Source organism: Talpa occidentalis, unplaced genomic scaffold (assembly GCF_014898055.3).
Source record: "Talpa occidentalis isolate TD23 unplaced genomic scaffold, MPIMG_talOcc4v2.1 talOcc4.6, whole genome shotgun sequence".
NCBI lineage: Eukaryota > Metazoa > Chordata > Mammalia > Eulipotyphla > Talpidae > Talpa > Talpa occidentalis.
Genome location: NW_023604972.1, coordinates 25,447,563 through 25,465,162, shown reverse-complemented (window position 1 = coordinate 25,465,162; position 17,600 = coordinate 25,447,563). Strand labels below are relative to the sequence as shown.

General features: G+C 37.7%; 1 protein-coding gene across 2 annotated transcripts in view; it reads left to right on the top strand.

The window, feature by feature from the left end:
- YIPF7 (Yip1 domain family member 7) overlaps positions 1-17,600 on the top strand; it is a 31,638-nt gene that overhangs the window by 100 nt on the left and 13,938 nt on the right. The window contains exons 1-4 of one of the 2 annotated variants that reach the window (XM_054688242.1): positions 4,157-4,298; positions 4,580-4,671; positions 11,314-11,430; positions 16,856-17,020. In XM_054688242.1, the coding sequence (XP_054544217.1) occupies positions 4,601-4,671; positions 11,314-11,430; positions 16,856-17,020 (353 nt within the window). In that variant the 5' untranslated portion in view covers positions 4,157-4,298; positions 4,580-4,600. Of the gene's footprint in view, positions 1-4,156; positions 4,299-4,579; positions 4,672-11,313; positions 11,431-16,855; positions 17,021-17,600 lie in introns of those variants that run through there. The other variant, XM_054688241.1, reaches the window with a different exon arrangement.

The following is a 17,600-nucleotide window of genomic DNA, read 5'->3' as shown; positions in this document are numbered from 1 at the left end:
GTAATAACAAGCATTAGTGGGCCTCGCTGGTGGCGCAAGGGGTTAAGCATCGCGCTGTGGAGCAATCGCAGCCTCATGCAGCACTAGTTCGATCCCCGGCCTGCCAGGGAGCAACCACAAGGCGCAGCAGACCTCTCCTGACTCGCCCGCTGCTCCTCTCAGTAGTGTACTTCAGTCAGTCTGCCTGTTCTGTTCCCCGCTCTGTCGGTGTATCCTCTCGTTCCCCCTCTCCCTGGCCTGTACCCCAGTTCTTGTATGCATAAGTAAATATTAAAAAAAAAAAAGCATTAGTTATAACTGCTACAGTTCCAGGTCCTTTGCCTAATGTCCCTTCTTTCTACGGCCCTGGTGTGGGGATCCCTCAGCCACCTTAGGAGCACCAAGCCCAGAGGTGGCCAGCGGTGAGCTCAGCGAGTCTGAATTCTAAATCCTGCTTGGGCTCTTCTCTTCGCTGTTCTTCACGGAGATCGGAGTGAGGACTGAGGTCTAAGACATTAAACATAAAGATGCTGCTAGCGCAACTTTCTAAGAACTCTTACCACATGGTAAAATAATATTGCAACCTTTGTAAAATGTAGAAGTGGAAATATTCCCCTGTTAGTGATACCACTCACGCTGATCATGTCTGAAACAGTTGGTAAAATTGATTGCAACAATGTGTCCTAGGAAAGTATCTTAAAAGAAAAAGCAAAAAGTTACACCCTGAATGCCATAATGTCTCCATCTTTAAATCAGAATGTCAACCTAATGTTTACCTTGCAAAGGGTAGAACTCTGGCCAGGCAGTGTAGGAGATACTGATAAGAGAGAATGAGATCTGGATTTCACTTTCAGTGCCTGTCTCCCTCTAATGCAGGTTTCTTATGATTGTTTCTGTTGTACAGATATCTGAGAAAAATGTAGTCTAGGCCTTTTTAAAGTAACTACCCAGAGTCATACAGTTCTTGATGAAATGGACTGTGAGCCCAGGCAGTCTAGCTCCAGAGTCTCCACCCTTAATTACTCCATTAAACTCTGTTGACCAAGAGTAAATGAAGAAAAAATGGATGAGATATTGAGTTAGTGGTCAATAGGGGAAAATGGCCAAAATTTGGGACAGTGGCATTTTACTTGAGACAAAAATGTCTGAAGAGTTCACATAATTAAAAATTAACATAAATCAAGACTCATTTCCCTAGGAATAAATGTGTTATAGGGGGATTGTAGTCTTAGGTAGTATTTAGGTTTTTTTTTTATTTTTTTAAAGATTTATTTATGTATAAAGAACTGGGGTACAGGCCAGAGGTGTGGGGGGTGAGAGGATTCACCAGAGACAGAGTTGGGAACAGAACAGGCAGATTGACTGAAATACACTGGTGAGGGGAGCAGTGGGCAAGACAGGAGAGGTCTGCTGTGCTATGTGGGTTACTTCCTGGCAGGCCAGGGATCGAACTCGTGCTGCAATGGTTGCGGATAGCTTCATAGGTTGCATCTTAACCCCTTGTGCTACCAGGGAGGACCCAGTATTTATATTTTTAAACTTCTTTAAAAGGTCTACTGGTTTGTTTGGGTTGCAATAATAAAGTGCCATAGACGTGATGGCTCAAACCACAGAAATTTATTTTCTCACAGTTCTGGAGACTAGAGGTTTGAGATCAAGGAGTTAATGGCCTCCTTGTCTTTCAGATGGCCATCTTCTCTCTGTATCTTAACATGGTCTTCCTTCTCTGTACCTGTCTGTGTCCAATCTCTTTCGTACAAGAATACTGGTCATATTGGATTTGGGCTCAACCCAACAACCTCATTCTAACTTAATTGCCTCTTTAAATTATCTTCAACTCTAGTTATGATTGAAAGTGTACAGGAGTTAGGACTTAAATGTATGAACTTGAAGGGAACACAATTCAGCCCCTAATAAAGGAAATAATAAAAGCATAAATAAAAAATCCAGTTCGAAAGATATTGATATTGTGGTGCATTTGTAACACTGTCAATGCCATTAATAAATGTTTTAAATAACATCACAATAGTCATCACAGGCACAGACACAAATTTCTGGCATATTCACTCAGTGTTAATAGGGTGTCTGGTTTTGCTGAGAGGCTGCTAGTGGTGCCACCAGGTGTCCACAGTATAAAGTACAGCCTAGAACTCATTTTTCAGATGAGTTTTAGAATCTCCTGTTTTTTGTTTTGTGGTTGTTGTTGTTGTTTTCAAAAAATAGACATACATTATGGCTTTATAAATATTTTGTATTGCAAAATAGAAGGTGCTTGGGGAAAGGAGAAGAAAATTGACAACTGTTTGATATATAGAATAGACAATTTCAGCCAAGTTTGTGAAGGACTTTTTGGATCAGGTCTTACATATTAGCGTTTTGATATTATCCTATGAAGAACCCATTGTTCAACAAGTCACTTCAATCAGTGCATATTCAACGTGAAGGCAATTAGATCCCCAATTCTCACTAAGAGCAGTGTTAAAGAACTTGCAAATATCCTTAATATACCTTGAATTGCAAAGTGTTTATTTGCAGATGTGTATCATGATTTATTTAACTACTCATCTAACAGTAGACTTTTAGGCTGGAATGAGATTTGATTTGTAATATTTTGAAAAAAAAAGTCTTAATAATGTTACAATTGCAAAGGTATAGTGATGGTAGAGCATTGGAGAGGATTTTGCTTTTGTTGCTGGAAGACCGGCAACACATGCTTGCATCTTTACTGATTCCTAAAGGTGTCTAATCAAGTAATAAGAGGTATCTTGGCAACAAATTCTTTCTTAGTCTTTCTATCATTAGAAATTATATTTATTTATTAAAAATTGAGAGATGAATTCTGAAGAAACAATGTCCAATTATAATCTGCCACAGCATTTGCAAATTTTCTTTCTCTCACTACAACTTTTTTTTGGTAAAACAGCTTTTTCTATTTTCATGTAGACTTATATAATGCTAAAGTAGAGTTCACTAAAAAAAATCTGTGCATTTAGTGACTGTAAATAATGGACACAGTGTGAAAACAAACACCTTCTATTGATCCAAGTCTGTTTCTACCTAGAAGCATAATTGTAACACATAATATTTGTTGAGTATTTACCACTTGCCCTCAATGTTAATTGCTATTATAATAAAATCCTGTCCTCAAATTTTATACACAAATGTAAGCACACGTATATGCTTATATAACTCATATATGTATTGATTAATAATTTAGGTACATTATGAATCATTTAAAAATAAATTTAAATTGAGGTCATAAATAGTACCTAAGAGGGAGGAAAAAATTTATTCTAATAAACTGAATATAGATTTGAATAACTTGTGAAGAAATTCATAAAATCCTAGGAAAGATTTTTCTATAAAATACAGTTATATAGGTCTACTAAATATATATGAATTTGATTCATTAGTGTATTTTAAAATGATTAATATGATTATGGTTATGCATGAATATGAATATGGTTACAAAGAATCTACAACTCAACCACTACTCATATCAACTTTCATAATTTCAGGCATGCATTATGGTTTTGCTAGCATTTAGATATTTCCATGCTAAAAGCTTCACAAAATGTTCAGTAGTAATTCTTCTAGCTTCCACTTTTAAAAGCTAACAAGATATAGCCAAATTAAAAGTCAAAGATAATTACAATGGTATTAATGAAGGAAAACCCTGTAATTTTGTTTCCCTCTTTGCCATAGAATACATTGATCTCTTTAAATTTCATTCAATGAAACAGAATTTTATGCCTGTTTTCATGTGACTGTGTAATATTCAAGTCTGCAGTTATAGGCTTATAAAATAGAAGCAGCATGGTTTTTAAAGGGCAGATAGTCAGAAACAAATCTTATGTGGTATTAACAAAAGGAGCATATAGAGAATACTGACCAAAATGTATTTTTTTTAAAATACTGACCAAAATTACTTTTTAAAGTAATGGAAAGCAGAATATATTTTTTCTGTATTAATGAGAGTAGAATTCATAGGTTTAATGGAATCAATACACATTAAAGTCTAGTACAGACTGCCCAAAAAAAAGTAATTGAGAAAACGGCAGCAAAAACCCCATTTCTCTGTCGGGAGAGTCAGAACATGACATATTTTTCTCTTGGCTCATTAGCAGCTATGTTCAGCTGAATAGTATTTTTTGGAAATTGTGAATAAATAACATTTTTAGTATTTCCAACAGGTAAACTCAAAACAGCAGTATTTCGGAGAGCCCATAGCCTTTGGGGAGAAAAAAGGTGCAAGTAATGAAAGAAATTGAGCTGAGTGAGAGGATAGATGTTCTAGACCAGATTCTGTGACTTATCAGGTGTGTGAACATTGCACACGTCACAGAACCTCCATTTTTACATCAAAGGATTGTAGTAATGGATGTTATAATCTTAAATAACTCCTAGATTGATATACAACAATTGAAATACTGAGTTCTGAGTAGGGGATATTAATAGCAGCGATTCTTCATCCATCCATCCAAGCTATCATTCATCCTTTAATGTACATATGTACGCATAATTGTGAGGTATAGGGCAATTGTTTCAGATATAACTGTTGATCATCTCACAATCTCTTCAACGTTTTTTAAATCACCAGAGAGAAATTAAGAAACTACAAATGGAGTTTTTCTCCTTATTCCCACTATTAACTGTAATCAACAAGCACAGAAGAAACTTCCCTGTTTTTTGGTAAGTCATTGTCATTAAAGATAAAATTTTTACAGTCTTTGTAATATAAACTTTATTACCACTTTGTAAGTCTGTATTTCTAAAGTAATGTTATGCTTTATTGAAAATTAGTTTATGTGGGAGAGTGTAGTAAGCTTAAACCAAGCTGATAGAATGGAGATGCAGCTAATTGATTAGTGGTATATCTATTTTAGAGATAGAATTGATAGACGTCATTGACAGATTAGAAGATTTCTGATTTGAGTAAGTGAGTAATTTCCTGAACTGGATAATAAAGCATTGGGTTGGGGAGAGTATAGATTTAAAAAAAAATTGGTTTGGATTATCTATCAATATGAGATACCAAATAGACTAGAGCTGAGAAGAAAAATGAAGTATTCATATGTGACCTCAGAAACTGTATGTATGTGATATATAAAGCCAAGGGAGTTGATGAGATTACCTTGGGAGAGTTTAGGGAGAGAACAGAGGCAAAGGAGTGAAGAATTGAGAGAAGGAAAAAGGGAAAAAAGAAAAGGAAAGAAAGTGTTTGTGAGTAGAAAATGATGCTCTTTATAGCAAATGAAAATATTTATTTATAACATATTTATATAATCATATAAATACAGAAACTAAAATAATCAAATGATGAAACTGGCTATTGCTGATATTACTTTAAATTCTGTCCATCATACACTGTAACAGATAATTCACTAGTGGAACAAAGCATTTAAATGTATATTTTATACCCATACAGTGTTGCATGCATAAAAGTAGCTTCCATGTATTCTGGCATATGTATTTATGGTCTATTTATGCTTTTGTCATGAGAATGAAATCATTTGGTCTTTAGTGTTTCATGCTTTATAAATCCCTTGAGGCTTAGATTAATTGTATTTTTATATGCTAGTATTTATGCAGGAAAACTTAAGTTAAAAAGTACAAAGTCATGAAATAAGTTTAAATTTCAATTAAATATACCAAGATTGAAAATATTTTTTTTGATAAACTTTTCTTTGGATTTTATTGTCAGAAGGAAAAATGTGGGACCTCCCTTGTGGTCTAGGGGTTAAGTCTCAGTGCTATCACTGCTACTTATGGCCTGAGTTCCATCCCTGGCCAGGGAGCTAACCCACATATGGTACAGCAGACCTCTCCCATCTCGCCTGCTGCTCCTGGAGCAATGTATTTCAGTAAATCTGCCTGTTTTGCTCCCCATTCTGTCCCCACCCCCCACACCTCTGGCCTATACGCCAGCTCTTCTATCAAAAAAAAAAAAAAAAAAAGATTAAGAAGAAGAAAAAAGAATGCACCCTTACCCTTAGTCAGGAAGGGATGAAAGGATAGGCCTATGTTTTCACATAAAGAACTTTGAAAAGGGGCCTCCCCGGTGGCGCGGCGCTTGAGCGCTGGGTTGCGAAGCTGCCTGCGGCCTCTGCGGTGCAGGTTCGATCCCCGGCTGCTCCCCGGCCACCAGAGGAGGGTCCTACATGGTGCGCAGACCTCTCCTGCCGCCCGCTGCTCCCCTCAGCAGTGTGCTTCGGTCCTTCTGCCTGCTCTGCTCCCTGCTCTGGCTCTGGTGAATTCGCTCGCCCTCCCACGCTTCTGACTGTACCCAGTGCTTGTATAAATAAATAAATAAATCTTAAAAAAAAAAAAAAAGAAAGAGAAAGAGACTAGATATTTAAAAAAAAAGAACTTTGAAAAGAAGAAATAGAAAGTATGGTGATCTAAATTTAGCTATTATGTTACAATTTGATCTTTTCTTATATGTTGTAAAACAGCTAGATCATCCTCAATAAATGTCCCTATCTTCTTCCTCCATCTAATGAAACTGAACCTTATAAGACATTTCCATATCTTTTTTTCCTGTTCACACTTTTGTTGTCAGTGGACCTTCTCCAGTTAGACAATTATTTCCCTGGAATGAACTTTTATTTCTACGCCTACTCCTGTCTCAGCTCCTTCAATTCATCCTTCTCTCAATTGCCATGACTTTTCTACCAGTTCGCTCACTTACCAAAAAACGGTCATATTCCATTGCAATGGCATCCCATTTTGATTATAAGATTGAGAGTGCCTAGCATGGCCTTTAGGATCTGGCTTCTGCCTGTGTCTCTGACCTCTTCTTTTCTTTACAACCTTTCCCGATTCAAAATTACTAGCCATGTGGATGTTTTTTTACTGCTTCATAGTGTAAGAATATATTCAACCTAGATAAGATTTCCTGATAATGTGCATTGAAAATCATGAAAGTCATATGGCTTTATTTCTAAGCCACAAACCACAAAACTCCTTGATATCTCAAAGCATTTTCTTTAAGTCTTCTTTATGTAGTCTTTCAAGTGACTTTTTATACAGTTCCTTCTCATTAATCAGGTCTCAAGTCAGATGGACTTCTTAAGAGACCTTCACTTTATATTTATATTTTCTGTCTTAATAGTGTGTGCTAACTTCATGATAGAATTTGGTTATTACTAAAATTATCTTGGATAATAATGTGGGCTCTAGACTCAGTCTACCAGATTGCAAACATTGGACTCCCCACCTACTTGCTGGTGGGAAAATTATGCTCCCCACCTGGAAAAATTATGCTCTCTCTTCTTTTTTTTCTGTAAATGGGATAAAACTTCAAAGGGTAGTTGCAAAAGTTAAGTGACTTAAACCTAAAGTTCATAGACCCATGCCTAGCTAGTCATTATTTATTGTAGATACAATAGAATCAACACTAATTTATAGCTCTTGAAATGCAAATTTGTTTAGTGTGTCTACTTTTGTAACTACCATTTCTAGAATACAGTCTGGTACCTGTCAGTAGTATTAGCTGATTAATGTCCTGGAAATGACACCCCTGATTAAAGAAATTCAAATTCCAATTTTTTTTAATGAGAAAAGAATTATTTTACCATTCTGCCTTTGACTCTTTTTGAAAGTTCTTAAATGTCAAGTAATCTACCCTTGAACTGCAGGCTTCAGTTACTGAGATCTGAATACATTGGAAGTTTCAAGTCCTAAAAAGAAGAATTGTCCTGAAGCAGATCACAGGGAATCTTCACCTCGAGCCATGGAGATGCTTTTAGGGGCAAATGCACCAGATTTAGATAGGAATTGGATCTATTTGCCAGATTACCTGGGTGATAAACTAAGGAGAAGTCCCGTGGAAGTGACCCAAAAATGTAGGAGGAGCTTACTCAGGTAGATTCCTAGGTTGGAAATGACTGATGCCTTCCAGTGCTTAGGCATTACTGGAAAATTAGACAGAATTTGCCCTGCTTGTAAGAAGCACTAGATCACATTAGTATATTCATCTTGTTTTCTGGTGGAGAAATAAAAAATGGAAAAAGTCAAAGTTTGCCTATTTCTTAAATATTGTTTATGTAAATTGAATAGTTCAGAATTGGATACAATTGACAGCACCCCATTTTCAGATTGTTGCTAAAATTGTCATTAGAAGACCATTTATCATATTTATTAATTTTCACTCATAAGGGGCCTCCCCGGTGGCACAGCAGTTGAGCGCTGGGTTGCGAAGCTGCCTGCAGCTTCTGCAGTGCCAGTTCCATCCCCTGCTGCCAGGGAGGGTCCCAAATGGTGCACAGACCTCTCCTGCTGCCCACTGCTCCCCTCAGCAGTGTATTTTGTCAGTCTGCCTGTTCTGCTACTCGCTCTGGCTCTGGTGAATTCTCTCACCCTCCTGCACTTCTGACTGTACCCAGTGCTTGTATAAATAAATAAATAAAATTTAAAAATATATGCTTTCACGCATTAGAAAATCTTTTCTAAGTTGAATATATTCTTTTTTTAAAATATTTATTTATTTATTTATACAAGAGCTGAGGTACAGGCCAGATGCGCAGGAGGTAAGAGGGTTCACCAGAGACAGAGTGAGGAACAGAACAGGCAGACTGCTGAGGGGAGCAGCAGGCAAGACAGGAGAGGTCTGCCCCGCCATGTGGGATCCTCCCTGTGGGCTGGGATTGAACCAGCACTGCAGAAGCTGCAGATAGCTTCACAGTATGGCGCTCAACTGCCTGCAACACCAGGGGAGGCCCTAAATTGAGTATATTCTTATAGATTATGAAGCAGCTGGGACTTTTGAGACCTCTTACTTTCTATTGCTTGCCTCAAATAAATGGTCTTAAATCAGAGTTTCATGATACATGCACACAAAGAAACTAAATCTACTATTCCACTTTATGAAACTGTATGTTCACTATGCTTGTACACTTTAACAAGTGTCATAAGTAATATGTTTGGCTTTTAGCAGCCCCACCCCATTTCGGCTGTGGCATCTGTTTAGAGTGTCAGAGTATAAATTTAGACACACATATATAGACCCAGGTCATCTTTCCACCAGCTGATTTGTTACAAATTTCTAAGCCAAAGATACGCTTGTTGGAAGATCTTTCAACACAAAATAATATAGAGGTATGTATCTGATTCTTCTGTAAATTTTGGCATCTAAATAAAATGTGAAGCAACTGGGTTATGTAAGGACTACAATATTAATAGTCATATTACATAAAGTTTTTTGAGTTATGAAAGCTTAGTGCATTATGAAATGAAATTACTCTTTATGTTTTATAATAACATTTTCTTCAACTGAGAAAGTTATATTATTAAATTTTAAGTTCTTTAAATTATAAATTGTTAAAAAATTGAACACTGGCCTGCTCCTGATATTAGTTTACATAATTCATAGCTAATTTTATACATACCAGTAATGAAAAATCTTGATTTATTAAATCAGATGTATAAATTGTTGGATCTAATTTTAGAAAGCTTTCTGTATTTTTACTGAACTGAAATAATTTGATGTATTTGACAATTTTTGTTTGAATGTTTCTGATTAAGGAGGCTCTTAGAACTAAGGCTGTGTAATTTTATTTGAAATTTATTACAAGAATTATTCAATAAGCTATTGTAATTATATGGATTACTCCTAGTGATTCTTAAATTCACTCTTTGGAAATAAAAATTTTTCAAACTAAAAGATTAGAATGTTGAGCTGAATAATCATATTTCTTCAATTGAAAAGATTCCCTACTCCATTTTCTAATCTTTATCTGAAGAATTACTATTAGCTAGCTACCACCTTCTTCCCCCACTTTTTTCTCCAATCAAATTTTCTTCTTCCCTCTGGTGTTTTAGCCATTAGCTCTAAATCAAGATCATGTACTTTTCTCCCAGGAGTAAGCAGAAAATACATAGAGCGTGTATAGAAAGAAAGATTCTGTCCCACTGGCAGAATTAAGCCTTTCTTCCTAGGACTGAGCCAGAAGCCCAGGTACAGCAGGCAGAGCAAGAGAAAAAAGAAATGTTCCAAAAACTCTTTTTTTTTTTTTTTTTTTTAAGATTTATCTATTTATCCACACAAGCATTGGGTACAGTCAGAAGTGCGGGAAGGTGAGAGAACCCACCAGAGCCAAAGCAGGGAACAGAAAAACAGAAAACAGAAAAAAGAAAAACAGACTGACAAAATACACTGCTGAGGGGAGCAGTGAGCACAGCAGGAGAGGTCTGTGCGCCATGTGGGACCTGGCGCTGCAGAGGCTGCGGGGCTGCTCAACCCTCGCGCCACCAGGGGAGGCCCCCAAATACTTTTTAAGAATTGGAAATTAGAACAGGAAAGTGGTGCGTATGGTGTTTTTGTTTGTTTAATATCATCAGAAGCCTTCTGATTTCTGGCTTTGCAACAAGAGTATACACTGGCTTTGCACATACTCAGTGCTTAAAGTGAGGAACTAATACTGTTCAAAGGAAAACCTTCAGTATGTATACTGAAAATTTTTCAACTTTACCTCTTAAATTGCTGAGAATAAGGTATTTGAAGAAGAATGTTAAAATCAACTTAGTAAAAGTCATAAGCCCTCCTGAGTGAAAACTTCCAAAAAGTTCATTGATGATAGACTTTTTACCCCCCGTGGTGCAAGGGGCTAAGACGCAACCAAGGGGCTGTCCACAGCCACTGCAGCGCAGATTTTATCCTCAGCCAGGGAGATGGCCGCGTGGCGCAGGGGACCTCTCCTGTCTAGACGCTGTTCACCTCAGCAGTGTATTTAAGTTGATCTGCCTGTTCTGCTCCCCATTCTGTCTCTGGTGGATCCTCTCGCTTCCCACACCTCTGGCCTGTACCCCAGTTCTTGTACGGGTAAATAGATAAATCTTAAAAAAAAAAAAGATGATGCACATTTTTAAAAAGTGACTTTCTGGCATATATTTGCATACACTCCCCTAGTATTTACCTCAACCAAAGAACATCTCATTCTCGGGTAGGAATCCATATACAATCACATATTAAATTTGTAAATATCACAATTCAATTCAAATTTGTAAATATCACAAAAGAAGTTCTTTAAAAAAAAAAAAAAAAACACTCTTGGGCCTCCCCAGTGGCGCAGCGGTTGAGCCCTGGGCTGCGAAGCTGCCTGCAGCCTCTGCAGCGCCGGTTCAATCCCCCGCCCGCAGCAAGGGTCCCACATGGCACGCAGACCTCTCCTGCCGCACCTGCTGCTCCCCTCAGCAGTGTATTTACTTGGTCTGCCTGTTCTGCTCCAGGCTCTGGCTTTGGTGAATCCTCTCACCCTCCCGTGCTTCTGACTGTACCCCAGTGCTTGTATAAATAAATAAATCTTAAAACAAACAAACACTCTTGTTTTTCAGGATGTCAAACTTGGGACAATATGACTCTGATTTTTACCAATCTAATTACACCATTGATAATCAGGAGCAGAGCCATAATGATCCTAATGTCTATGGAAGTCTTCATGGATGCAGAATGTAAGTACTTTACATTGAGAAAATGTGTTATAGTTTAAGAAAGCATAATATTATGTCAAGGGGTTTCGAGTGGAGAAATTTCCTTAGGGGAAACCAAAGCTCCCCATAACATGTCTCAGTAAAGTACCCAAGAAAAAATCTCAGAAAAGAGCTGAGGAATTATTTCAGTTTTATCAACTCACACCCACATAAAGGTGAATCTTCTCCTCTTTTCAAAAGATCACTTACAGTAGCCTAAATTCAGACAGAAAGCATTTTTTACCTGATATTTTCTAAGACACTGCCCTAGAAACAGATTTTATTTAATTTAGTAAACATTTATTGATTGCTTGTTGTGTGTCAGGAATTAAGAAGGACCCTCAAACCCAAGATAAAGGAAATATCCATACTCTTTTTAGTCCAAAATTTAAGAGTTTATGTTAGAGAGATGGGCAATTAATTATGCAATTATAACACAGAGTGATAACTCCTAAATGAAATGAAGACAAGCATATTTCACAAATGTTTGAAGTTTACTTTTAAAGCGCAGATAAGTACCTTAAAAGCCCCAGATGGAAGTAGACAAAGACAAATAAATACCACAGGCAGTGGGTCCTTTGTTCCAGTTGTTCCGAGGGCAATTTGGACACTGTTGTCACTGGCTGATCAGACTGACAGTGACAGGAAGACAGATGCTGCTTTCACAAGCTGCCCTCTAGCTTGTATTGCTGAGCCACTGCTCCAAGGAGGTAGAGAAATGTGTTGGTATCTAAGTTTTTAAAGCTAATAAAGTTAAATACCTGGAATCTTATTTCATTCATGCACTTATTCTATGTTGTTCAGTATCAATCAGGCTGCCATAAGAATTTATGAAAAACAATCTATACCTATACCTTTCTCTATCTATTGTCTGTCTACCTACCTACCTACCTACCTACCTGCCTATGTATTTATTAATCAATCATCTATCAAATGTTATCACTAGGCAAATAGAAGTGATTTTAAAAATAAAAGAAAGGGCCTCCCTGGTGGCACAAGGGGCTGAGCACCACACTATGAAGCAATCCTCAGCCTCTGCAGCATGAGTTCAATCCCCGGCCATCCAGGGAGCTACCTACATGGCGCAGCAGGCCTCTCCTGTCTCACCCACTGCTCCCCTCAGCAGTGTATTTCAGTCAGTCTGCCTGTTCTGTTCCCCACTCTGTCTATGGTGAATCCTCTCATCCCCCACATCTCTGGCCTGTACCGCAGCTCTTGTATGCATAAATAAATAAATCTTTAAAAAATTTTTAAAAAATGATGGGAAAAGATAAAACTGTGAAATTGGCTTATCACTGCAGACAAGAAACAGGTTTAAGTGACTGGTTCCCTTCAGTTATATAGGTGAACAGCTGAAAATCCTGTTAGATAGCTCTCATTGTGGGCTATATATTTTGTATTACTGTTCAACAATATCTTTAATGATCAAGCTACTACCTCAAACACTTTTTTTTGTTGTTTGCACTTGACCTTCCAAAGTAAAATTGGATTGTATCAGTTGATGGCCTAGCCTGCTTCAGACATTTAGTATTTAAATGTAATTCCTAATTTAGATGTGGTAACATTTAAATTTCAACCCATACCACAAGTCTCAGGAATTAGAAGAGGATATATTAGCTGTGGTAGTTTTATGAGGTGCTGTTGACATCTAGTGAGTCCTGGACCTGGGACATGACGGTGAGGGAAATCAGACATGGGGGACTGTCATGTCCAGCATGCAGTGAATCTTTATTGTCTTAGTGCTCATTATATACTTTCTCTGAGTGCATTAGGCATAACATCAAAGTGCACCATACAGTGACAGCTTAAATGATTAACTGTTTTACTTTGCTACTGATATCTGCCTACTCCCAACTTCTGGGTGCCAGGTGGTCAGCTCCTATATGTAATCTCATTGCTCATTAGCTAGAGCACGTAATCTAATCATCCACTAGCAAGAGCAGAGAAGTTTTGTTCTTGATTGGTTTTTGGCTGTGGAGATACTGAGGCATTACTCTTCACAGGTCACTTTCTGGGCACTCAACACCAGGTCTGGTCACTCAGAGGTTTTCCTCCGAGATGCATATGTTTTTGCATGCCTTAGAGACTCAGGTCAAGGCCCTTCTGCTCACTGCGTGGGGTCTCTCCCAACAAGGCACATGAAACAAAGTCAGGTCAATGATTTACTAGTATAGATCAGACAAACTCCAGATATTTGATCTTTTATTCATACAGTGAATACTCAATTAAAATATACACCAAGTCAAAATGAGATGCTGGTCATCCTGGTAAAAGACATGTGAATTAGAGAATAGTTCTAATCATTTACTCTCCTTCTGCCTCTGTCCCATCTCCAAATAGATGGGAATGCATGGAAACCTGTTTTAAAAGCTTGCTTAGCTCAATGGCATACTGACATGAAACTTGGTTGACTATACTTAGTAAGAAAATAAAGATATTTATGTTTAAAGAATAAGTTTTTTACTTTAAAATTAATAAGAAGGGGCATTCTCATCCTAATATCTCAAAAAGTTCCCAAAACCTTAATAATCCAGACTTTCAGATAGGAATTATTTCTAATCACTGATAGTCAGTTAACTAGTCTATATTTTCCCACTATTTGTTTCTGGCTTTTGAAATGAGAAATCTGTAAATTGTTGGGGGCAAGAAACAGATATTTTTGTAGAAAGGTGATAACTGGAAAACTCCCCTTGAATGTAGAGAGTAATATTTTATATTATTTTCTAGATTTTTTTAAATGGAGGTAGCATTAGTTTTTAACACTGTGTATCATTCAGAGGTATGTTTTAGTGAGCTTTCATATTTATTTATTCATACAAGAGCTGGGGTATAGGCCGGAAGTGCAAGGGGTGGTGAGAGGATTCACCAGAGACAGAGTAGGGAGCAGAACAGGCGGATTGACTGAAATACACTGCTCAGGGGAGCAGCTGATGAGACAGGAGACGTCTGCTGTGCCATGTGGGTTAGCTCACTGGCTGGGATTGAACTCCTGCTGCAGTGGCTGCTGCAGACTTAACCCCTCGTGCCACCTGAGTGTCCCTCACCCATTTTTCTTCCTTTCTTTCTCTGGCTCAATTTTTTTATTTTTTTTTTTTTCACAAAGATTGTGACTCTTCATCTTTCTCACACATATCATAAAATAAAAATCAAACAAAAGCATGGTCAAAGAAGTATTGAAACGTCATGTTTCCACAACAGTACATTGCATATTTCCAAGGATGCATGCTAGAGCTAATGACAGACTACGTTTCGTTAGGTAAGGCAATCAAAGACAATTCTATTGATAATAATTGTCTGGGGATGATCAGAATTGGAAAGTCTATTTGATCACCAATCAGCTTATATATTATTTTTTTTAAGAGGCATGTTTTTATTTATTTATTTGTTTGTTTGTTTGTTTGTTTATACATGCACTGGGAACAGTCAGAAGCGCGGGAGGGTGAGAGAATTCACCAGAGCCAGAGCGGGGAGCAGAGCAGGCAGAAGGACCGAAGTACACTGCTGAGGGGAGCAGTGGGCGGCAGGAGAGGTCTGCTCTCCATGTGGGACCCTCCTCCGGTGGCCGGGGAGCAGCCGGGGATCGAACTGGCACCGCAGAGGTCGTGGGCAGCCTCACAACCTAGTGCTCAACCGCTGCGCCAACGGGGAGGCCCTATGTATTAATTTTTTCCTATGAATGGACTATACTGTTAAAATGTCTTTGAGGCCCTTAGGTTGTGTCCATATCTTGGCTATTGTAAATAGTGCTGCTATGAACATGGAAGTACAGGTTTCCTTTTGAATTAATATTTTTGTATTTTGTGGGTAGATACTTAAGAGTGGGGTTGCTGGAACATATAGAAGGTACATTTTTAGTCTATATGTTCTGGAACATATAGAAGGTATATTTTTAGTTTGCAGCTGTGCTGCACACAGCTTTCTGTAGGGGCTTGACCAGTCTACATTCCCAACAATTGTGTAACAGGGTTTCTTTCTCTACACCTTCTCCAGCACTTGTTGTTTCTCATCTTTTTGATATGGGCCACTCTCACTGATATGAGTGACATCTCTCTGTGGTTTTGATTGGTGTTTCCCTGATGACAAGTGATGAGAAACATTTTTTCATGTGCCTGTTGGACATTTGTGTATATTCTCTGGATAAGTGACTGTTTAACTCTTCTGCCCATTTTTAACTGGGTTATTTGTTTTTTTTTTTTTTTTCTAGTGAGTTGTAGAAGCTCTTTATAGATCTTCAGTGTCAGTCACTTGTCAGATTTATGGTATACAAATCTTTTCTCCCATTCAGTGTCTTCAAAGAGACATCGTACTGTCTCTTTCACTATGAAGAACATTTTAATTGAATGTAAAACCTAAGCGCCCAAAAAATAGGCAAATGGATCGAGAAGATGTAATATATGTTCATAATGGAGTACTATTCAGCAATCAAAAAAGATAAACTCATTTTATTTTCAGCAACAGTGATGGCACTGAAAAGGCTTATACTAAGTGAAGTAAGCCAAAAGGAGAAAGATAAATACTGAATGATCTCACTTGTATGTAGAATGTAGAGAAACCAAGCAAGGATTCGACAAATACAAACTTTAAAACCAACTCTTGAAAACTGATCAAAGAGGGGAAGGAGAACGGAAAAAGTAGGGGTGAGAATGGTGGGGGGAGGAACTTTAAGAGGGGGAAGAACAAAATGGACTGTGGAGAACTATGGGTGTTTCGGTGGTAGTCATAGTAACCGCTCCTGAGGGGAGAAATCCTACGCTGTCAAAATATTAACAAAGATGTGAAACAATAACAAAAACATCGCCTCTGAATGAGAAAAATAAATAACAGTGTATTTTGAACTTTAAAGATAAATAAGTTGAGGGAATTTGACCTGAAATAAAACGCAAGTATTTAAAAAACTTAAATAAATATAAAATTGTAGTTTGCATGTGCTGCTTCCACAGATTTGTAGAGACTGTCCTGTTTTGTGATTTTCCATGAAAATCAGTGATAAAGCAGCATCTGTGCAGGGCGCAGGGCTCTGGAGAGACAACTTCTGTTCCCAGTGCAACACCAAAAGCGTTTTATGCTGCTGGCCAGACATTCTGTTTCCATGCTTCTTTATTTCTCTTTCTGTAAAATAGGATTAAAAACTACAGTTTTTTCCTTGTAGATTTTTCATTATATGACAAAATGTGTGGGGAAGTATTCAGCACAATGTACATGATCGGGAAATATAGGTTGATGTGAATCATTACTCTGAAAGTTTTTTTATGAATGACTACTTCCTTTTTTATTATTAAACACGAGGCAAGTTCTATCTTTCATTAGTAAAAACTCATAAAAACTAGAAGAATTCATAAAAACAAAATGATAGTTTCTGTCATTGTCCTTTCTTAGATGTCTAATAGCAGTATTTTCCTTTTTCTAGTCAACAAGCTGGTGAGCAGCCTCAGTCTGCCTCTTTTGTGCCACCAGAGATGCTCATGGCAACAGATTACACAGGACAATTTCTTCAACCAGCGTCCAACCCAGATTATTATTCACAATCTCCTTACATTGACAGTTTTGATGGAGAGCCTCCGTTACTAGAAGATAAGTTAAGGAAGTACTGTTAATATGTGTACAGCTCAAATAATAATAGCAAGAATCAGCACTTAATGTGTGCTGTCAGCATGCTGTGAGCAGTGTTTGTGTGTGTGTGTGTGTGTGTGATTGTTTCACACACAAGAGGCTGCCAAACCAAAACCCTTAAACCACTGGAAGCCTGTTGTGTGTGTGTGCTGGTGTGGACAGGTGGTGGTGGTGGTGGAGGAGGTGGATTGGCAGTAGATAGATGCTATTGCTGCAGTTGTTAAATTGTTTTCTTTTTTTTTTTTAAACAAAATACACATTTATTTGTTGACTTTGCAATAAGATTAAATCATTGAGGGGTACATCATCATGCACATTCTATGTGCTATGGCTTTAGCAGAAGTTTCCTTCAGAATTTTGGGTGCCACTGTTTCCATCAGCTCAATTTACCATTCCCCAGATTACTTCCTTTGCTTTGTGTGCATAAACACATCTCTTGCCTGGATAGAATTAAGCTTCAGCTTGAGCCTACACACCTTCAATTTTAAGAAGAGCAGTGTGTTTTCGAAGAGCAGTGTGTTTTCACTGGTTCCAGAGACCCT